The 21,961-nt window shown below is 63.1% G+C and overlaps 1 protein-coding gene across 2 annotated transcripts in view; it reads left to right on the top strand.

The window, feature by feature from the left end:
• The first annotated feature begins 1,550 nt into the window (after positions 1–1,550).
• Positions 1,551–21,961, top strand: part of LOC125345006 (integrin beta-2-like) — a 29,084-nt gene continuing 8,673 nt past the window's right edge. The window contains exons 1-10 of one of the 2 annotated variants that reach the window (XR_007209689.1): positions 1,551–1,720; positions 8,845–8,905; positions 9,266–9,354; positions 9,741–9,921; positions 11,948–12,118; positions 13,055–13,296; positions 14,953–15,108; positions 16,376–16,471; positions 20,505–20,594; positions 21,152–21,292. Coding sequence is in view for 1 of the 2 variants with exons in the window: in XM_048337265.1 (XP_048193222.1) it covers positions 1,709–1,720; positions 8,845–8,905; positions 9,266–9,354; positions 9,741–9,921; positions 11,948–12,118; positions 13,055–13,296; positions 14,953–15,108; positions 16,376–16,471; positions 20,505–20,594; positions 21,152–21,292 (1,239 nt within the window). In the remaining variant the exon portion in view is untranslated. The remainder of the gene's footprint in view (positions 1,721–8,844; positions 8,906–9,265; positions 9,355–9,740; positions 9,922–11,947; positions 12,119–13,054; positions 13,297–14,952; positions 15,109–16,375; positions 16,472–20,504; positions 20,595–21,151; positions 21,293–21,961) is intronic. The other variant, XM_048337265.1, reaches the window with a different exon arrangement.

The raw sequence follows: 21,961 nt of genomic DNA, 5'->3' as shown, positions 1-21,961 counted from the left end.
GCTGCCCACGCGCTCGCTCCCGACGCTGTTCACCTGCCCACTTCCGGCGCTGCCCACGCGCTCGCTCCCGACGCTGTTCACCTGCCCACTTCCGGCGCTGCCCACGCGCTCGCTCCCGACGCTGTTCACCTGCCCACTTCCGGCGCTGCCCACGCGCTCGCTCCCGACGCTGTTCACCTGCCCACTTCCGGCGCTGCCCACGCGCTCGCTCCCGACACTGTTCACCTGTCCATTTCTCACCTGCCCACTTCCGGCGCTCCCCACCTGCTCCCTCCCGACTCTGTTCACCTGTCCACTTCTCACCTGCCCACTTCCGGCGCTGCCCACGCACTCGCTCCGGACACTGTTCACCTGCCCACTTCCGGTGCTGCCCACCTGCTCGCTCCCGACACTGCTCACCTGCCCACTTCTGGCGCTGCCATGTACTCACTCCTGACGTTGTCACCTGCCCACTTCCGGTTCTGCCCATGCGCTTGCTCCCGACGCTGTTCACCTGCCCACTTCCGGCGCTGTCCACATGCTCGTTCCGGACGCTGTTCACCTGCCCACTTCCGGTGCTGCCCACGCGCTCGCTCCCGACGCTGTTCACCTGCCCACTTCCGGCACTGTCCACGTGCTCGCTCCCGACGTTGTTCACCTGCCCACTTCCGGCGCTGTCCACTCGCTCGCTCCCGACGTTGTTCACCTGCCCACTTCCGGCGCTGCCCACATGCTCGTTCCCGACGCTGTTCACCTGCCCACTTCCGGCGCTGCCCACGCACTCGCTCCGGACACTGTTCACCTGCCCACTTCCGGTGCTGCCCACCTGCTCGCTCCCGACACTGTTCACCTGCCCACTTCCGGCACTGCCATGTGCTCACTCCTGATGTTGTCACCTGCCCACTTCCGGTGCTGCCCATGCGCTCGCTCCCGACGCTGTTCACCTGCCCACTTCCGGCGCTGCCCACGTGCTCGCTCCGACGCTCTTCACTTCCGGCGCTGTCCACACGCTCGCTCCCGACATGGTCACCTGCCCACTTCCGGCGCTGCCATGTGCTCACTCCTGACGTTGTCACCTGCCCACTTCCGGCGCTGCCCACGTGCTCGCTCCGACGCTCTTCATTTCCGGCGCTGTCTACACGCTCGCTCCCGACATGGTCACCTGCCCACTTCCGGCGCTGCCCACGTGCTCGCTCAGTGACGTCCACGTGCAGGCTCCCAGCGCCGCTCTGGCCTGCGGCTCTGCGATCAGCGCCCACCTGCCGCCTGGAGCCTCTGGAGAAGCATGGGCCCCGCGGTCTGAGAGAGCTCCTGCAGCTGTGCGGCGCTCCCCGCAGCCCGCCCTGGGCGGGGAGAGCCGGTGTCACCGGACGGCCGTCTAGAAGTTGCCACTCCATCTCGAGCTCTCCTACTTCCCACGGTGGAAGCGGGTCGCGGCGGCAGGCCCCACCCCTCGGCGGCAGGCCCCTCCCCTCGGCGGCAGCCCCCGCCCTCCTGCGGCAGGCCCCGCCCCACCGGCGGGGCTTCTCTACAACCTGCCTCCGGGGCCAGGAGCAGAGGGGTTGGGCGAGACTCGCCTATGGGGCAACCAGATGCTTGTCACCACTTCCTCTGAGGAGCTGACTGAACAGGAAGCATCCGGCTCATCTGTGTCTTCAAGAGGAGACCACAGAGCCTGCTGGGAGCAGGCACAGCCCCTGTCAGCCCGGCCTGACACCGAGGCTCCGAGATGCCGAGTCGGGTGAGTACAGGTCCCCATGTCCACGATGGCTCTCACCGGGGCCCCCTCAGCCCCGGGCGTCCCCCACGGAGTCGGCCCCGGAGTGGGCCTTGGTGCCCCCCCCCCCGTGTCCCCAGCAGCGCCGGTCCGTCAGAAAAGGTTCATCCTAGACCCTCCCTCAACTACCGAGACTCCGTGAGGAGAGGCGCTGGAAGAGCCTCCCAGAGCCGGGCATCTGTGGAAAGGGGCCCGAGCCCCTCCCTCCGTGGCGCTGCATGGGGCCCGGGGCGGGGAGGGGGCCGCTCTGGTCGGGGATGAGGGCGGTGGGGGCCCTGGGCACGCTGCGGGTGAAGGAAAGGTGCAGGGAGGCCTGCCTGCCGTGGAGGGCGGTGAGCGGGGCGGCTGGTCCCGCTCGGGAGGGAGGAGGATGAGCAGGGCTGGGGGGGATGCAGAGGGGTGGATTGTGGCGTGGCTGCTTTGTAGTGGAGCCACTGGAGACCTTTGCACCTCCCGAAGGGACCGTCTCCCATGTGCCCCAGCCTCTGCTGGCTCCAGGACTTGTGCCACCCGGCCCCTGGGCCCAGCGTGGCCGCACATCCAGTCAAAGAGCTCCAAGGCCACAGGACGAATGGTTTCAGAGCCCAGGCCTCCGGAGGGTGCTGGGCACCCTTTGCTCAGCTCAGCAGGTGGAGTCCTGCTCCCAGCAGGGCATGCCGAGGCCGATTGGTGGAGGTGCCCAGGACGAGCTTGCAGGGTCAGGCCACCGTGGCCTCTTCCCCAGTGGGAGGGCCACAGATGGGGATGGAAAAACCCAGCTTCCTGCCCCCACCCCCTCACCCCCAGTCTTGTTCAGCCAAGCATTCGGCAGCACCCTGCCTTTGGGCAGCCTAGCGCAGGAGCCCTGAGTGAGAACTCCCCCCCCCCACCTCCCCAGGAGGCTGCACACTGCCTGCTGCTCACTGGGAGTACGAGGGAGACATATGCAAGAGGCCTCTGGCCTCTCGGGGACGCACCATGCCCCCCCCCATCCATGCAATGGGAGGGTGAGCTGGTCAGCCGTGGGAACTCCATTCGCCTCTGAAATCAAACATAGCTCTTACTCACTTCCTTTGAAGGGACAGTTGGAGACCCCACAGGGGACCACGCTTCCACTTGGGGGCGGGGGGGGGGCTCTGCAGGTGACAGGCTTAGGGGAGTGTTCGCCTGTGTTCTCAGAACGTCCTCATTGGACAGGGACGGCGTCCAGTCTCCCAGTGGTCAGTCAGAGCAGCCTCTTGGTGAAGAAGCAGGCCCCAGAGAGGTGAGGACGGAGGCCAGGCCAGACCCCAGAGATAACTTGGTGTGGCCCTCACAGACCTCTGCCCTGCTCAGGCTTCCTCCTCCGAGGACCAGGGGGTCTGGGTTGCCCATCCACACAGTGGTCAAGGCAACAGGAACCAAGTCAGAGTTCCAAGAGACTTGGCTTCCGCATGAGCCCAGGCCTGAGAGAGGAACCACATGAGATCCAGGGAGGGGGCACCCACGGCTGCAGAAACACACAGCAGCTTGGGTGGAAGTCACGGCTCTCCCCCCATCTCTGTCCATAGTGCTGTTCTTTAGCCCTTAGCCTGCCCTCGGAAGCGGAGCCTCATCCCGGGTCTGTGTAGTCAAACCCGCTCGAGGCGTGCCCCTCACTGACAGGGGCAAGACAAGCTGTGTTGGTCAGAGCTACTGGCTTAGATGGTGATCTCTGGAAACACCTGCACAGTGACGCCCAACTTCAGGGATATTTGAGCCATTACCAGGACATTATGGCCCAGTCACACTGAAATGAAATTTACCATTACACGACAAGGGGAGAAACAGCGGTAGGAGTGACTGTCCAGACTCCCCAGACAGCAGGGCGGAAGTGTGAGCACCTTGGCGCTGACAGTGGCCTGACATGAGCCCCAGGGCCTGCTCTGTCCTGGCTGTGCACATTGGGCATTGGGCCGAGTATCTCAGGCCTGGCCCCTAGCAGAACAGGGCACAAGAATGGCCCACAGAGGACCCAAGGCAAAGGGTGGCCACGATGCCCAGCCCTGCCTCTGCGGGACCCCTGCCCACTGCCAGGAACCACCTTGACCCCCGTGCTGTGTGGCCTGGGCCTTCGTCACAGCAGCTCATGACTAGAAGCTAGGTGGGGACAGGGCAGGGTTGGGGTCTGGGCTGCTCAGGCAGGCTAACCAGAGGTCTTCTGCTTTTGTGAATGATCTGTTCTGACAGTGGCCTTTTCTCAGTGACGGTTACCCTTTTTTTTTTTTTTTTTTGGCAGTACTAGGGTTTGAACTCCAGACCTTGCACTTGACAGGCAGGTACTCTACCACTTAAGCAATGTCCTAGCCCTTTGGTTTTTGTTCTTTTTCTAATAACGTTTTTTGTCTAGGGCTGTTCTGGACTTCGGCCTCCCTGTCCATCCATGCCTTCTTTGTAGCTGGGTACATGCTACCGTACCCAGCTTGTTGGTGAAGATGAGGGTCTTGCCCTTTTTGCTCTAGCTGTCCTCAAGTGGGTACCTCCTGATCTCGGCCTCCTGAGTAACTGGGATGGCAGGGGTGAGCCGCTGCCCTTGGCTGGAACTTGTTCTTTTTAGCCTCCTTTCTTGGTGTTTTCCCCTTCGTTTTTACACTCAGATTTCCCTGCTCTGAGAAACATTGTCTCCTATTTCTTGGTTTTATGTGCTGAAATTACATTCATACAACTCATTGGTGCCGAGTGAAAGCCCTGCGGGCTGGGCTTTGAGGCTCCACCGGGAGGTCTTGCGGGGCCACCCCTGTGCCGCACGCCGGTGTGGAGGGTGTCACTTCCCCTTGGACGTGACAGTGGTTCTGGGAGTGTTTCCAAATTCACCTTGAAGGAAGCGTTTAGTTCCATCGGTCAGGCACTGTGACCCTTGAAACTTTCAGTGCCTCAAGGACACTTGGGAAAGTTCGCTCTTGTGCGGTCAAGCGTTTTCCTGAGTCACCTTGCTCCCCCTGGTTCTTTTCTGTATGTGTCAGGCTGAGATGGCTGCATCCGAGGCCGCTTTGACCCTCGTCACAGCCGTTTGCTTCCTCTTCTCCCCTCCTCCAGGCCTCTGTCACCCTCTCATAGCCGTTCGCTTTCCCTACCTGAGGCTCGCTTTGGAGGCGGGTTTGCTTCCTCTTCTCCCCCCCTCCAGTGCCGGTGCCATCGTCCCCTGCTCAATCTGAGCACCTGGCCCAGGGAGCCCAGCAGCCCCCGGGCAGCACCGAGGGGGCCCCGGGGCCAGGTGGGTCCGGGCTGTGACTCAGTGCTCTGAAGATAGACTGAGGTAGAGTTTTGCAACTCTAGCACCTCGGCAAAGCCTTTGTGACAGTTCTGACCGGATGTGACTCGGGCAACTGTTATCAAGACACCTGCGTTTTACCCCCTCCTGCCGTCTCTTCTTTTTGCTTCTCTTTGCGTGTTCCCTCTTTATCTCATCTGTTACCAAGGTGGGAGGCACCCCAGTGCCTGGCGGGGGGGGGTGTCTCCGAGGCACAGCCAAGGGACTTGGTGCCCTTCGCTGCTTCCTGAGGGGGCACCAGCATTCCCTGCGAGGAAGGTCGGTTCGAGGGTGGCTCTCGCGGAGCGTTCAGAGGGTCAGGCCAAGGGGGCTGGGGTGGCCACTGGGGCTGAGGTCTCTAGCATCTCTACCCAAGGTGTCCACCATACACATACACATGGGTGAGGGAACCCACCCTGTCTCCACAGAGCCCCCCTGAAGCCCAGGGCCTGGAGAAGACAATGCCCATGCCGCGGGGGGACAGGGGCAGGGGGGCAGGAGGGCAGGGGCAGCCATCTCCCCTGCCCAGGTCAGAGCCCGCCAGGCCAGGCCCGGCTGGGCAGAGAAGTGGCAGTCTCCCCGCCCTCGCTCTGCCCACTCTGCCAGGGTAGCCTTGGGGGGGGTGGGGGATGGTGGCAGCAAGGCGCCTCCGTGGTGGCCACCTGCCCCTGCCAGGCACTGAGCACCGACCGATGTCCTCCACTCACCCAGCAGAAGGGCTTTGCTCGCCGGGGCCTCCGTGCCCAGCTCTGGGTGAAGCCCTCACCTCTGAGAGCCAGCAGCCCCTGACTGGTGGGGTGGGCGGTCACCCTCCGCTTCCCCCGCGGAGGGTCACGCTGGCTGCCAAGACCCAGCCCTGTCACAGGCCGGGGCTCTGCCTCGCCTCCGGAGCTTGGCCGTCATCCACCTGCCCTAGCGGCTCCCAGCTGCCACCGTCTGGGCTCAGCTACAGGAGACAGGAGACAGGGGCCAGGGCGAGACTCCCAGGACGAAGCAGAGTGGCAGCACGGAGGAGGAGACGGCTGCTTGCCTCCTGCTTCCTGTGGTCGGGGCCAGCCTCTGCGCTCTGTGGGGTGATCTCGTAACCAAGCCACGCTGCCCTCCCTCTGGGGTGCAGGCAAACAGGACAGCGGTTCTGTGTCTTGCTGTGGCCTGGGGCCTCAGTTTCCCCATGAGGGAGCCCCGGTGTGTGGCTGCAGGAGAGAGCACGCAGCACAGTTGACTTTCTCTACCACACACCTGCTGTGGTGTGGCTGCTCTGGGACTGCGGCCTCCTGCTCTCCGCTCAGAGCCGCTGCGGCCTCAGAAGGGGTCTAGACTTGGAAAACCAGTGTGTGAGTCCTGAGGACAGGGCCTCTGTGTCAAATGTGGGGTCAAGAGACCCTCTTGTGGCCTCCAGCACTGCAGCAGAAAGTTCCGGCGCACCCTACCGTGGTAAAAGCATCTGGGACTCCCATCACCTGCAGCTGATTCCTTCTGGAAGACCACTTTGGATCTGCTGAAGCTAAGATTTTGGGGGGACCTTCTGTGGTAACTTTCCCGCTCCTCTGAGTTGACTGGAGTTGACCAGCTCTATTAAGGAAATTGGAAAGCATGGGTGGCAGGCTAGAGGGTCACTCCCAGACGATGCCTGGGGTGGAAGGTGTGTCCAAGTGTATTGGAGTGTGTGCAGGTGGATTAGGGTGTGACCTCGGAGAAGGGAGGGAGGCAATGCCTCCAGGTGTGCCTGTTACCTAGGGAACTGGATGGCGACTTAAACAGGTGAGAACACCTGCAGCCCTCCTGGGGGTGGACCTCACAGATAACCTGTTTCTTCCTGGGTGCAAGCTTAAGAGCAGCAGACCCATCAGACTGGCTCTCGTCTCATCCTTGCTCTCCCCAGCAGCCTGTGGGTGGAGTCACTTTACAGTCCAGGCAAGACTAAGCTCTCCAGAAGAGAAATCAATGATTTGATTTTCATGTACAAGAAAAAAAATTAAAAAGGAGGGACTGTAATATGGAGGTCAGATCTGGTCAGCGCCATCATTGGCTGTTGAGGGGTGTCAGATTGACTCCATCTCAGAGTACTTAAAGAAAGCAGAAGCTGGGTCCATCTCCACTATCTCTCCTGCCCCTGAGCTTCAGAGCTGAGGGCCCTGCCCTGTCCAGGGAAGGTTCCCTTAGCTGTGATAAGATATGTAAACCGCTTGACCACCTGAGCTGCGAACGTTCAAGGATAAACCTGTGCCCTCCCATCAAGGAGCAGCCTTCCCCCGGCCCCCATGAGTAGCCGTATCCACCTGCATATGGGGACCCACCAAATCCACGGCAGTTCTAACTAGAATGATAGGTTGGTTCAAACAGATAAGATGTGGCAGGTTGTAACTCCATTGGCCACCTGTGTGTGACCTGGGATGCTCTGTGTGGGGCAGGCTTGACCGTGTGGTATTTGCCTTTATAACCTCACCCCAAGCGTGGCCTGGCTTGTGACGTCCCAGACCCCAGGTCTGGGCTGCCAGCCTGCTTTTTACCATCACAGTTTCAGCTCCCGAGTCTGAGCTGCGACCCTGGCCGGTCAGTTCGCTTTTTACTTCCCCAATAAATCCATCTTTTTACTTGAAAATAAAACAAAATAAAAAAAAGAAAAGAAAAAAGAAAGTTCCAGTGCAACTTGAGTCCCTGGGACCAGGAGATGAGGCCTCAGCAGTGGTGGATTGTGGGACATGGAGTTGAGGGCTTCAGCAGTGGTGGATTATGGGATGTGGAGATGAGGCCTCAGCAATGGTGGATCATGGGACGTGGAGATAGATGGCTTCAGCAGTGGTGGATTGTGGGATGTGGAGATGAGGGCTTCAGCAGTGGTGGATTGTGGGATATGGAGATGAGGACTTCAGCAGTGGTGGATCATGGGACGTGGAGATGAGAGCTTCAGCAGTGGTGGATTGTGGGATGTGGAGATAAGGGCTTCAGCAGTGGTGGATTGTGGGACATGGAGATGAGGACTTCAGCAGTGGTGGATTGTGGGACGTGGAGATAGATGGCTTCAGCAGTGGTGGATCATGGGATGTGGAGATGGATGGCTTCAGCAGTGGTGGATTGTGGGATATGGAGATGAGGGCTTCAGCAGTGGTGGATTATGGGTTATGGAGATGAGGGCTTCAGCAGTGGTGGATTGTGGGATATGGAGATGAGGGCTTCAGCAGTGGTGGATCCTGGGATATGGAGGTGAGGGCTTTAGCAATGGTGGATTATGGGACGTGGAGATGGGGACTTCAGCAGTGGTGGATCATGGGACGTGGAGATGGGGGCTTCAGCAGTGGTGGATTGTGGGACATGGAGATGAGGACTTCAGCAACATTTTTGGTGCTGGTAAACCAAAACCACCTGCCTCTTTGAACCAGAAGCCTGGAGAGTTCTCCTTCTGCCCAAACAGGAAGGACTGAGGGCTGTTTTGACAGCTCCTGGCCGTGACTGTAATCTTTCGGAGGAAGGAACAAGACACCTGAAATGGGCAGGGTCAGGGGCCCCGTGGAGCCTCTGCGGTCTTGAATCCCGGGGAGGCCCCCACTACAGAGCCAGGGCACATGTGCCGATTTGGGGAGCAAGGACAGGACTCATAGACTCTATGCACCCAAGCTTCTCTGCGCGGCCTGGGTCCAGCACTGTGCTCAGGATGGACAGGGCCGGGCTGGGGGCTGCCGGACCCCTCAGGAACCCCCTGCCTGCTATTCCTGGCCCTGCTCCCCTCTCTCTCTGGACGGCCCCCAACACAGGGACTCGGAGTGGCAGGCCTGTGCGGGCTCCACCCAGTTCTCACACCTGCGCAGTGCAGGGCCCAGAGCGCTCTCCTTTCCCTCCGCAGGACACAGCCCGCTGCCGCCTCTTCCTGCTCCCCCTGCTGTGGCAGCTTCTGATAGGATCTGGTGAGTTCTGTGGAGCCAGCTCCGTGGGTGGGGTCCCCAGTCAGCATCCCAGAGCATCTCCATCCTCCCATACAAGTCCTGGCGGCTGAGGAAAGACCATTCCTGCAGGGGCAGATCCCACGTGTGGCCCAGTCCCTCACTTAACAGGGGGTACTTACCCCTGGGGTGTCCACTCAGCTATGTGGCGTGGCTTGAAGTCCCCTCCCAGGCCTCCTCCCCTCCCCTCTCCTTTCCTCTTCCTCCTCCTGCTGCTCTTGCCTCTCCTCCTCCTCCTTCTCCTCCCCTTCCTCTACCTGCCCTTGAGGGTGGCGAGGGTGGGGCAACCGCCCCCCTCCCTGCTCACCCTGCCCGTCTCTTCAGCCCTGTCCCAGGAATGCACCAAGTACAAGGTCAGCTCCTGCCGGGATTGTATTCAGTTGGGGCCTGGCTGTGCCTGGTGTCAGATGCTGGTAAGACGCCGGGCCCCGAGTTCAGGTCCCGCCCCGGGGCTCCTGGGGCTCCCCGGGGGGCCACACGGCTGGAGAGGGTTTGCACGCGTCCCCCGGGTGGGATCAGCTCCGAGGACACAGGCCCTGCCATGGGACCCTCAAAGGCCCGGGTGGTGCTGGTGACGCGGCTGCCCCTCGTGGACCACCCTCGGGCTGCAGACGGTGGGCTCTGAGCCCCTCCTGCTGCTGGGCAGAGGCCGTAGGGGGTGGGGGGGAGGGCGGGGGGAGGGGGGAGGAGGGCCGTGGTCAAGAAGGCTGCCGTCCCACCCCCCAGGGGGTTGGGTGCCGACGAGGAGGGCACAGCTGGGCCCTGCGGCCTCCTCCTGAACCCCGGCCCGCTCCCCCAGAACTTCACAGGTCGAGGGGAGCCTGACTCCATCCGCTGTGACACCCGGGCACATCTGCAGAAGAAGGGCTGCGTGGCCGACGACATCCTGGACCCCAAGAGCTTCGCCGAGTCCCAGGACACGGGGCAGCGGGGCGGCAAACAGCTGTCCCCGCCGCAAGTGACCCTGCACCTGCGGCCAGGTAGGCTTGGCGGCCCGGGGGGGGGGGGGTCGGGTGGGCTCACCCCGGGATCGGGGCCGACCCCCTGGGCCCGTGTCCGGGAGAGCCAGGTAAGGCCCGAGGGCTGTGGGGACCCCCGTGGCTCAAGCTGACTCCAGCAGCACCCCCTTCCTCTCCCTGTTCTTCCTGGGAAATCCCCCCTCTGTGCTGTCTGTGGCCGAGTGCCTGGCCTGTCATTTAGGCCTGTGTTTTGAGGCATGGCATTGGGAAAACACCATTCTACTCTGCCCTTAGAAGGCCCTGTCCTCTTGACAGAAGTCCCCACACGAGCTGTGACAACTCCTGCAGCCCAGAACCTGGGGACCTTGAAACCAGGAGTGTCCAGCAGCCCTGAGACTCAGTATCTGTTTCAGAGAGCCACCCTCCCCAGTGCCGCTTGTGGGCTGGGCTGCAGGAGGGGAGAGCAGGGGGGAGGAGGAGCAGCGGGGAGGAGGAGCTGCGGTGGGGGGGGGGGACAGCAGGGAGGGGGAGCAGAAGGCTCTGCTCTTGGCACCCAGTGGCTGCGGTGGTGGGGCCTCCTAGGCCACTTGAGGTCAGTGTGGCCCAGCCACATCCGGGCACATTACCATGTGGGAAGGCCGGGGGCGGCTTCAGGGAGGGGCTCAGAGGAGTCAGCTAGGAAACGGCCGTGTCAGAGCGGCTCTGGGACGCTGCCCCTTGGAGAGCCCGGGTCAGGGTTTGCTCGTTCGATGTAGGTCAGAGTAAACAAGCAAGGACATTCAAAGAGCCAACAGCAGGCAGGCGGTGCTGGGCCCGGGGGCAGCTTCGTGGGGGGGCAGAGCCTGCCCCTCCTGCCTGAGCTAGCTGGCACAGGCCCCTCTGCCCCTGACCTCACAGGGCAGACGCCATTTCTCAGCAAGGAAACGGAGTCAGCACAGTGCGGCCACACTCGGTAGGAAAGGGAGGCGGCGCTCTCTCCATGCCTCAGTTCTTTGGGGACACTTCCTCGTGACCCGAGGCCCCCCAGAGGACCCACGTCCAAGGCTCCTCCCTCAGGGTAAACGTGGGGAGATGAGGAGTGCCAACGGTCCACCACAAGGGGGCCTTTTGTCCACGGACTGAGCTGATTGCCAGTCTGCCTCGCCATCCCGTGTCCTACCCGGCCCTCTGACCATCGGGAACAGAGGGGTCAGGGAGAGTTTGGAGGCTGTAACAGGTGGGGAGCGTGCCCCAAGGCGCCTAGAACATGGCTTGGGGAGCGCTCACTCCACCTACCCCAGGAGTGCTCACTCCACCCACCACCCACCCCAGGAGAGCTCACTCCACCCACCCACCCTGGGAGTGCTCACTCCACCCACCACCCACCCCGGGAGCGCTCACTCCACCCAACCCACCCCGGGAGTGCTCTCTCCACCCACCACCCACCCCGGGAGCGCTCACTCCACCCACCCCACCCCGGGAGTGCTCACTCCACCCACCCCACCCCGGGAGTGCTCACTCCACCCACCCACCCTGGGCAGTGCTCACTCCACCCACCCCACCCCGGGAGCGCTCACTCCACCCCACCCCACCCCGGGAGCGCTCACTCCACCCACCCCACCCCGGGAGCGCTCACTCCACCCACCCCACCCCGGGAGTGCTCACTCCACCCACCCACCCCGGGAGAGCTCACTCCACCCCACCCCGGGAGTGCTCACTCCACCCACCACCCACCCCGGGAGTGCTCACTCCACCCACCCCACCCCGGGAGAGCTCACTCCACCCACCACCCACCCCCGGGAGTGCTCACTCCACCCACCCACCCTGGGCAGTGCTCACTCCACCCACCCCACCCCGGGAGCGCTCACTCCACCCACCCCACCCTGGGAGTGCTCACTCCACCCACCCCACCCTGGGAGTGCTCACTCCACCCAACCCACCCCGGGAGTGCTCTCTCCACCCACCCCACCCCGGGAGAGCTCACTCCACCCACCCCCAGGAGAGCTCACTCCACCCCCCCACGCCGCCCCCCCCCCCCGGAGTACTCACTCCACCCACCCCGCCACAGGCCAAGCGGCCGTGTTCAACGTGACCTTCCGGCGGGCCAAGGGCTACCCCATTGACCTGTACTACCTCATGGACCTCTCCTACTCCATGCTGGACGACCTCATGAACGTCAAGAAGCTGGGGGGCGACCTGCTGCGCGCCCTCAACGAGATCACGGAGTCCGGCCGCATCGGTGAGGCCCTCGGCTGCCGGTGGTTGGTTCCGCCCCGGGCCCCGCCCACCACCCTGGGCAGCCTCCTGCGCAAGGCTAAACGTGTGGACCCCCACAAGTGGGCGAGGAAGGCGGGGAGTCCAGGCATGGTCACCCACCCTGAGCTGTGAGCATCACTTCGCCCCGTTTCTCTTTCCGTTTCTGATGTGCTCAAGAAACACTGCACACGCTGGGCTGCCCCGGAATGGGCTTTGGGGAGTGGCCGTAGCCACCTCTGCAGGCTGGGGGCCGCGGTCGGGGCCAGCAACGCGTTCACAGAGTGCAGGCTCCGGGTACGCCAGCATGGCAGGGAGGCGAGAACGAGGGAACCCCAGCTGGTGCTGCTCTCCAAACGGTGCTCTGCCTCCTTCTCTGTGTGCAGGGTCGCAGGCACACATACACATGTAATTCGCAGTCGCACATGTGTGTGCAATGCTCTCCCAGTCACATGGGTAGCTGGTTCCACCCTGGGCACACGTGTGTGCATGTGTGGCTATGATCACATGTTCAAGGCCACGTGTGTGCATGCACAGGCGGTACGCAGTCATGTCCACACGGAAGCATGGTCACGCTCAGTCCTTTGCACATGACATACGTAGGTGTAGGTGTGTGCACAGTTCACACACGCCCACATGTACAAGACCATGCATGTCCACACTGTCATGTCCACACGTGTAGACTGCATCTGTGGATACCCATGTGTGATTGATAGGCCACACATACACTCCTGCTACATGCACACACGGGGGCTCAGACCTGTGCGTGATCCCATGCATGACTCGCACACGTGCACACATGCGCACTCACACGCGCCCGAGGACCCGGGCTGGCTCTCTCCCTTGTGCTCTGATGGTAAGGTCACCTGCCCCGTGTCCCTGCCGCCCCCGTCCTCCTCAGCCTTGTGCCGTGTGTCCTCAGGCTTTGGGTCCTTCGTGGATAAGACGGTGCTGCCATTTGTCAACACGCACCCCGAGAAGCTGAGGAACCCCTGTCCCAACAAGGAGAAGCAGTGCCAGGCCCCGTTCGCCTTCCGGCACGTGCTCAAGCTGACCGACAACTCCAACCAGTTCCAGACGGAGGTTGGGAAGCAGTTCATTTCTGGGAACCTGGACGCCCCTGAAGGCGGGCTGGACGCCATGATGCAAGTGGCCGCTTGCTCGGTGAGTGAGGGCTGCCCGGGTGCTCTGGCGTCCCCACACTGCTGCGCACCGGGGTGGGGGGAGGGGGGCTGCCGGCCTTGGGCCTTGCAACCACGGCAGGCGGGCACAGGGACTCCCCCCGCCTGCTCTGTCGTGGCCGCGCCTGCCAGTGTGGCCTCGAGGGCAGCACCTGCCTGCCGGCTGAAGCCCTCTGCCAGCCTCCAGGCCGAGGAGCCGGGGAGACGGGGAATAGGGACCCCTAGTCGCAGGTCTCATTGTTAACTAGTGATTCCTAGGACTCTTCTGAAGTCTAATGTCTTCTGCAAAAGGTCCATGGGAGCCAGGCCACCAGAGAGCAGGGCCTGTGGTTCCAAAGCCTTTCATCCTTCCTTGCTCCCCAGCCAGGGGTGTGGGGGCTCTGCCAAGCTTCTCCTCACCACGTCCCAAGTCCTCACCATGTCCCAAGTGAAAGCCTAGGTCCCGGCCATCCCAGAGGACCCTGCGGAGATCATCACAGGCAGGAGAAGAAGGTCCATAAGGAGGTTTATTAGTGGGTCCATAGTTCCCACGGGAGAGGGAGCTGCATGGCGTCTGCCCCTTATCCAGGTGGCAGCTTCTCTCTGGGGGTAAAGGGGAAGTAGGTAGGTAGTGAGTAGGAGTGGCTCATGAGGTATGGGTGGGTCTGGGGGCTAGTGGGAGGAGCTGAGGACCTGAGGCTAGGGAAATGCTAACGCCAAGTCCTCACCACCTCCCACCTGCATCTGTCCTGGGCTGTCTTTGTAACTAACATCGATGTAACCGTGGCTTCCTGACCACACACAGCCTGGTGCGGGCCCTGGCTTGGCAGCTTCCCTGGGGCCTCTGGCACTCCGCGCTCACGTTCTGGACGTACCTTCCATTCGTGTGAGGTCACGCGCGTTTGTGAGACCCACGTCCTGCATACACGCCCTTTCCAGGGATGCTCCAGCACTGCCTGTAGGCGTCCTCAGGCTCCTCCTTTCACTTGTAGTTTTCCACACTGTGGTGGACATTTCTCAATGTGGTGATGTTTCTGCACCATGGCAGTACTTTTCTTCTCAGGGACCTATTTCTGGTCTGTAGGTGGCTAATCCAGGTCTGTAGGTAGCTAATCCAGGTCTGCAGGTGAGCTAGTCCAGGTCTGCAGGTGAGCTAGTCCAGGTCTGCAGGTGAGCTAATCCAGGTCTTGAGGTGAGCTAATCCAGTCCTGTAGGTGGCTAATCCAGGCCTGCAGGTGGCTAATCCAGGTCTTGAGGTGAGCTAATCCAGGCCTGCAGGTGAGCTAATCCAGGTCTTGAGGTGAGCTAATCCAGTCCTGTAGGTGGGTAATCCAGGCCTGCAGATGAGCTAATCCAGGTCTTGAGGTGAGCTAATCCAGTCCTGTAGGTGAGCTAATCCAGTCCTGTAGGTGAGCTAATATAGAGTCACCTCCTTTTAGACTGCGACCTGTGTTCCAGCCCTCCCCCTCCCATGGGTTAGGCTGGGGGTTGTCGGCTTGGACACTTTGTATGCTCTGTCCTGTCCCTTTCTCCCTGTCCTCCCAGCTGTGAGAACACAGGGTCGGAGCAGTGTGATGTGGGCTGCTGCTGACCAGAGGGCCCAGCTCCCAGAGGGCCCAGCGGAAGCCAAGGCTGGTAACACCCGGCCCGTTTCTTCCAGGAGGAGATCGGCTGGCGCAATGTCACGCGGCTGCTGGTGTATGCCACGGACGATGGCTTCCACTTTGCGGGCGACGGGAAGCTGGGAGCCATCCTGACCCCCAATGACGGGCGCTGCCACCTGCAGGACAACATGTACAAACGCAGCAATGAGTTTGTGAGTGCCCCTCGGGGCTCCCCTGGGGATGGGGATGGGGATGGGGACGGACGGGGCCACTGAGGAGCACAGGCGGCCTCTTAGGGCCTGCTGGAGAGCAGCAAGGGGCAGAGCGGAGAGCAGGCTCTGTACGCATGTCCCGTCCAGGTCACCTCGCCAGAGCCTAACACCTCCTTCCAAACTAAGAAACTTCCAGAAGCCCCAAGTGTGCTCAGTGTGGGTCCGGGGAACCCAGCTTCAGGCAAGGAGAGGATGGTGGGTGGGCTGAGGTGGCCCTGGGCCTGGAGTTCATGGCGGGGGTCCTGCCGTCATAACCTCCCCCTCAGGCCTGGGGCTTGTAACGTCAGCACAGGGACTGCCGCCCGCTGCCCTTCTAGACTCCATCCCGTCTCTCACACCAGGAGCCCTGGGAGGGCGGAGGCCCCAGGCTCCATCCCCAGACAGCCTCTCACTCTTCCGAGGGAATGCAGAACTGGTACAGACAGGATTCCCCACCAGGAACCCAGAACTGAGCAGTGGTGGTGGTGAGAACAGGGGATCCACCACAGACAGGCAGTGTGACACCATGTCCAAGAGACTCTGCCTTGCGAGTGTCCCCAGGATACAAGTAGACACCACTGCCACTGTGGCCAGGGCAGCATCAGAGCGGCCCCCAGGGGAGCCCAGGCATGTCCACTGCATGGGACCCTCAATATGCTGCTCTCAGGCCTCATAGTAGCGCCTCATGCCTGTAATCCTAGCTAGGTAGCTGGGATCTCAGGAAGCTGAGATCTGAAGAGGTAGTTCACAGCCAGCCCAGGCAGGGACATCTGTGAGACTCTTGTCTCCAATAAACTACAAAAAAACAACCAGAAGTGGAGCCATGGCTCAAGTGGTAGAGTACTAGGCTTGTGCAAAATAAAGGCTCAGGGACAGTGCCTAGGCCCTGAGTTCAAGCCTGGGGAGATACATGTATATACACGCACACACACACAGATGCTGCTTTCACTCTGCCTGGCTTTAAACCAAGAGTGGTTATTTATGCTGGATTCTGTGTCACGTGGCGATACAGGATATGGTAACTGCTTGGACGGAACCAGTTTCCTGCACAACTTCGTCATGCATTTATAAACCATATTTAGAGAAGATGCCACCGTAAACCAGATGTGCAGGCCCGCGTTGCCCGCGGCTGGGGCAGGGGGCCTGGGCACTTGCTTTCTTCCACAAGGTGACTGGAAGGCTTGCTCTCCGCCCCAGGCACTGTCTGACAGGTGTCTCCTCTCTCCAGGACTACCCATCCGTGGGCCAGCTGGCACACAAACTGGCAGAAAGCAACATCCAGCCCATCTTCGCGGTGACCAAGAGGATGGTAAAAACCTACGAGGTAAGGGAGTGGGTTCCTGGGCGGCGCCGGCGCCGGGTGGGTGGGGGCGGCGGGCCGCGCCGCTGCAGGATGACAGGGCCGGCCGGGGCGTCACACTTCTGCTTCCCGTGCTGCTGCGCGGGCGTGGGCGGCCGGCCGGCCGTGGCCACCGTGCTGGACGGTGCAGAACTGTGCAGGACGGTGGTGTGGGAGGTGCCCGGGCTCTGCGCAGCACTGTGCTGGGGTGTGGAGTCCCCCAGGAATCTCCCCAGGACGGTGGTGTGGGAGGTGCCCGGGCTCTGCGCAGCACTGTGCTCGGGTGTGGAGTCCCCCAGGAATCTCCCCAGGACGGTGGTGTGGGAGGTGCCCTCGGGAGAGGGCTCTGCGCAGCGCTGTGCTTGGGTGTGGAGTCCCCCAGGAATCTCCCCAGGACGGTGGTGTGGGAGGTGCCCGGGCTCTGCGCAGCGCTGTGCTGGGGTATGGAGTCCCCCAGGAATCTCCCCCCGTGTGAAGTCCCGGAATCGTCCTGACGTAGGCTCTGCTGGTAGCGGTTCTGTTTTTCTTCTGGAGTGTGGCAATTCTGCAGGTCTGACTTGCTCGTTTGGGGAAGCTTCCTTGTCTGTTACTCCCATAGTTTGAGTGTCGACATCTCCCACGGTGTCAGGCACGGCAGAAGAGCCCGCGTGTCGGGGCACAGTGGGGTAGAATTTGTGCAGGGGCCTCGTGGGCAGGGCCTCGCTCTGAGACCACCAGTCACTCTGCTGTGAAGCAGCCAGACGCCGTGCCTGGGGGAGGAAGCAGCCGCGCCTTCCTTTGGGACGTGGGAGTTGCGGGTGGCCACGCCTGTGGATTAACTGCGCGGCAGGGATTTGCTGAGCGGGAGGAACTCTGTGCCTTCTTCCCTGAGCCGGCTCCTTCAATGGCGGCGGCCGAGGGGGTGAGCATGAGGCCGGATGAGGGCGTACGTCGGACGAGGGAAGGTAGTGGCCGTGATTCCGTTCATAAAATGTAGTGTCACGTTCTTCAGAGCCGGCAGGTCTCTGGACAGAAACCCCAGGCCGCAGCTCTTGCGCAGCCAAACCTCCTGGGCCGTTTCTCGGCAAGCATCCCATTGCGGCCTCCGAGGGCAGTGATGGCCTCTGAGGGCAGTGATGGCCGCCTGAGAGGGCTGCGCGTCCCTGACGCGCCTAGGTGACTGTGCCTGCCGACCTCACCGCGTGGCTGCCCGTGGCTGAGTTCTCCTCACGGAGACACTGAACGGCACTCCGGGCAGAGGCCCCGCCCTGCCTGCTTCTGTCGCCACTGCTGTCCTCGTCAGCACTGAAGAGCACAAAGCCCCAATCCACCTCTCCTGGGTGGGGCCTCCGTGCGGGAGGACCCCTGCGTGCGACCCTGGGCGTGGTCTCTGGGAATGACCCCTGGGCGTGGCCCCAGGGTGTGGCCCCTGCATGTGACCTCTGGGCGTGGCCTCTGGGAATGACCCCTGGGCGTGGCCCCAGGGTGTGGCCCCTGCATGTGACCTCTGGGCGTGGCCTCTAGGAATGACCCCTGCGCGTGGCCCCAGGGTGTGGCCCCTGCGTGTGACCCCTGGGCGTGGCCTCTGGGAATAACCCCCAGGGTGTGGCCCCTGCATGTGACCTCTGGGCGTGGCCTCTGGGAATAACCCCTGGGCGTGGCCTCTGGGAATGACCCCTGGGCGTGGCCCCAGGGTGTGGCCCCTGCGTGCGGCCCCTGGGCGTGGCCTCTGGGAATGACCCCTGCGCGTGGCCCCAGGGTGTGGCCCCTGCGTGCGACCCCTGGGCGTGGCCTCTGGGAATGACCCCCAGGGTGTGGCCCCTGCATGTGACCTCTGGGCGTGGCCTCTGGGAATAACCCCTGGGCGTGGCCTCTGTGAATGACCCCCAGGGTGTGGCCCCTGCATGTGACCCCTGGGCGTGGCCTCTGGGAATGACCCCCAGGGTGTGGCCTCTGCTTGCGACCCCTGGGCGTGGCCTCTGTGTACTGGTCTCATGAGCTCCACGGAGAGGACTGGACTCCATTCTTTGGAGTCATGGTAGGCAGGCAGTGGCCTGTCCCTGGAGGGGGGAGGTGGCTCTCTTCATGGCACTCAGCCCTTGAACACAGGCTGGGCGGGTGTGGGAGGGGCTGCACTGTCTGTAATTGGGGGACTCTGGCCGGCGCACCTCTGGGGACACATCTGGGCAGCGTGACTGTCCGCTGCTGCTGGTTGTTGCAGGAGCTGTGTAACACGGTCACTGTTAAAATGCACTCAGTCATTGAAGCACACAGGACTCGCCACTTGCTGGAGGTTTTGCCACATTTTACAGATAACTGTACCCCTTGGGTTATTTCTACCTGCCAAAGCTGGAGTGGCAGGAATGCTGTTCCTGGTGAGCGAGGGCCACACTGACGTGGTGGGAATGCCATCCCCATGACGTGGTGGGAATGCCGTCCCGGTGACGTGGCGGGAATGCCGTCCCGGTGACGTGGCGGGAATGCCGTCCCCGTGACGTGGCGGGAATGCCGTCCCCGGTGACGTGGCGGGAATGCCGTCCCGGTGACCTGGTGGGAATGCCGTCCCGGTGACGTGGCGGGAATGCCGTCCCGGTGACGTGGTGGGAATGACGTCCCTGGTGACGTGGTGGGAATGCCGTCCCGGTGACGTGGCGGGAATGCCGTCCCCGTGACGTGGCGGGAAAGCCGTTCCGGTGACGTGGTGGGAATGCCGTCCCGGTGACCTGGCGGGAATGCCGTCCCCGGTGACGTGGTGGGAATGCCGTCCCGGTGACATGGTGGGAATGCCGTCCTGGTGACGTGGTGGGAATGCCGTCCCGGTGACATGGTGGGAATGCCGTCCCCCCGGTGACGTGGCGGGAATGCCGTCCTGGTGACGTGGCGGGAATGCCGTCCCGGTGACATGGCGGGAATGCCGTTCCTGGTGACCTGGTGGGAATGCCGTCCCCGGTGACGTGGTGGGAATGCCGTCCCCGGTGACGTGGCGGGAATGCCGTCCCCGGTGACGTGGTGGGAATGCCGTCCCGGTGACATGGTGGGAATGCCGTCCTGGTGACGTGGTGGGAATGCCGTCCCGGTGACATGGTGGGAATGCCGTCCCCCCGGTGACGTGGCGGGAATGCCGTCCTGGTGACGTGGCGGGAATGCCGTCCCGGTGACATGGCGGGAATGCCGTTCCTGGTGACCTGGTGGGAATGCCGTCCCCGGTGACGTGGTGGGAATGCCGTCCCCGGTGACGTGGCGGGAATGCCGTCCCCGGTGACGTGGTGGGAATGCCGTCCCGGTGACATGGTGGGAATGCCGTCCTGGTGACGTGGTGGGAATGCCGTCCCGGTGACATGGTGGGAATGCCGTCCCCCCGGTGACGTGGCGGGAATGCCGTCCTGGTGACGTGGCGGGAATGCCGTCCCGGTGACATGGCGGGAATGCCGTTCCTGGTGACCTGGTGGGAATGCCGTCCCCGGTGACGTGGTGGGAATGCCGTCCCCGGTGACGTGGTGGGAATGCCGTCCCCGGTGACCTGGCGGGAATGCCGTCCCCGGTGACCTGGTGGGAATGCCGTCCCCGGTGACGTGGTGGGAATGCCGTCCCGGTGACGTGGCGGGAATGCCGTCCCGGTGACGTGGCGGGAATGCCGTCCCGGTGACGTGGCGGGAATGCCGTCCCGGTGACGTGGCGGGAATGCCGTCCCGGTGACGTGGCGGGAATGCCGTCCCGGTGACGTGGCGGGAATGCCGTCCCGGTGACGTGGTGGGAATGCCGTTCCTGGTGAGCTAGGCAAGGGTCCCCAATCAGGGACATCGCCAGCTCGGTAGTGACCCCGGGGAGCATTTACGCCAAGCAGCGGCCGCTTCCTTCCTGAGAGCCGGCTGTTGGACGCTTTGCAGCCACTGACTACGTGCTCCGTGGTGTGCTCACACTTAAGCACTAACACGCCGTCCCCTAGGCACAGGAGGCCCCTGGATGTCACAAGCCCCCCCAGGTGGGTGAAGGGGGGGGCTGGTGCTAGCTGCACCCACCTGCTCTTCTCACTCGACAGAAACTGACCGAGATCATCCCCAAGTCGGCGGTCGGGGAGCTGTCTGACGACTCCAGCAACGTGGTGCAGCTCATCAAGAACGCCTACAATGTGAGCGGCCGCCGGGCTGGCCCCCAGCCCTGCCTCCCCCTGCGGGCCAGCAGGAGGACGGGAGGGAGGGGAGTGAAGGGACGGAGGGGAGAGGGGAGAGCCTCATCTCCTCAGCCTGGTGGCCACGTCACACAAAGCAAATCTGTCCCCTCCTCCATGGCATGGGTGTGCCACCCAGCCCCCACCCCCATGCGGCCCTCCCTTGGGGCTCAGCCCACTGCGCAACAGGGAGGAGTGGGGCAGAGGCTTTGCCCTGGGGGAGGCCCCGGGATCACTGCAGAGAGGCCTGTGGGAGGGGCCGCCCCTGGCGTGCCCGCCTCCCTCCATCGCCCCACACAGCCCTGCAGGGACTCGCGGCCTCCTCCTCCTCCCTGGCTTGTGGCCCCCGGAGCTGCTCCCGGGGACCAGGGCCCTGGTGCCCGTGGGGGTGAGCCAGGCACTGCGCAGGGCCCCAGCGCCAGGGGGTGCCCGGGTGCTCTGGAGACCTCCCCAGCGTGATCCGCGTTCTGAGAGCTCTGGGGACCTCTCACCCCTACGCACGGCCCCTCTGCCTGCAGAAACTGTCCTCCCGCGTCTTCCTGGACCACAGCTCCATCCCCGACACCCTGAAGGTCACCTATGACTCCTTCTGCAGTAACGGGGTGTCTCTCACCGGCCAGCCCAGAGGAGACTGCGACGGTGTGCAGATCAACGTCCCGGTAAGCCTGACCTCCACCGTGGCCCTGGAGCCCTGACCTCCACCGTGGCCCAGGAGCCCTGACCTCCACCGTGGATTAGGAGCCCTGACCTCCACCATGGCCCAGGAGCCCTGACCTCCACCGTGGCCCTGGAGCCCTGGCCTCCACCGTGGCCCTGGAGCCCTGACCTCCACCGTGGCCCTGGAGCCCTGACCTCCACCGTGGCCCTGGAGCCCTGACCTCCACCGTGGCCCTGGAGCCCTGACCTCCACCGTGGCCCTGGAGCCCTGGCCTCCACCGTGGATTAGGAGCCCTGGCCTCCACCGTGGATTAGGAGCCCTGGCCTCCACCGTGGCCCTGGAGCCCTGGCCTCCACCGTGGCCCTGGAGCCCTGACCTCCACCGTGGCCCTGTAAGCCTGGCCTCCACCGTGGCCCTGGAGCCCTGGCCTCCACCGTGGCCCTGTAAGCCTGGCCTCCACCATGGCCCTGGAGCCCTGGCCTCCACCGTGGCCCTGTAAGCCTGACCTCCACCGTGGCCCTGGAGCCCTGGCCTCCACCGTGGATTAGGAGCCCTGGCCTCCACCGTGGCCCTGGAGCCCTGGCCTCCACCGTGGATTAGGAGCCCTGGCCTCCACCGTGGCCCTGGAGCCCTGGCCTCCACCGTGGATTAGGAGCCCTGGCCTCCAACG

Source organism: Perognathus longimembris, unplaced genomic scaffold, assembly GCF_023159225.1.
Source record: "Perognathus longimembris pacificus isolate PPM17 unplaced genomic scaffold, ASM2315922v1 HiC_scaffold_5100, whole genome shotgun sequence".
Classification (NCBI taxonomy): Eukaryota; Metazoa; Chordata; class Mammalia; order Rodentia; family Heteromyidae; genus Perognathus; species Perognathus longimembris.
Note: the sequence above shows the minus strand (reverse complement) of the source record. Positions and strands in the feature narration are given on the sequence as shown.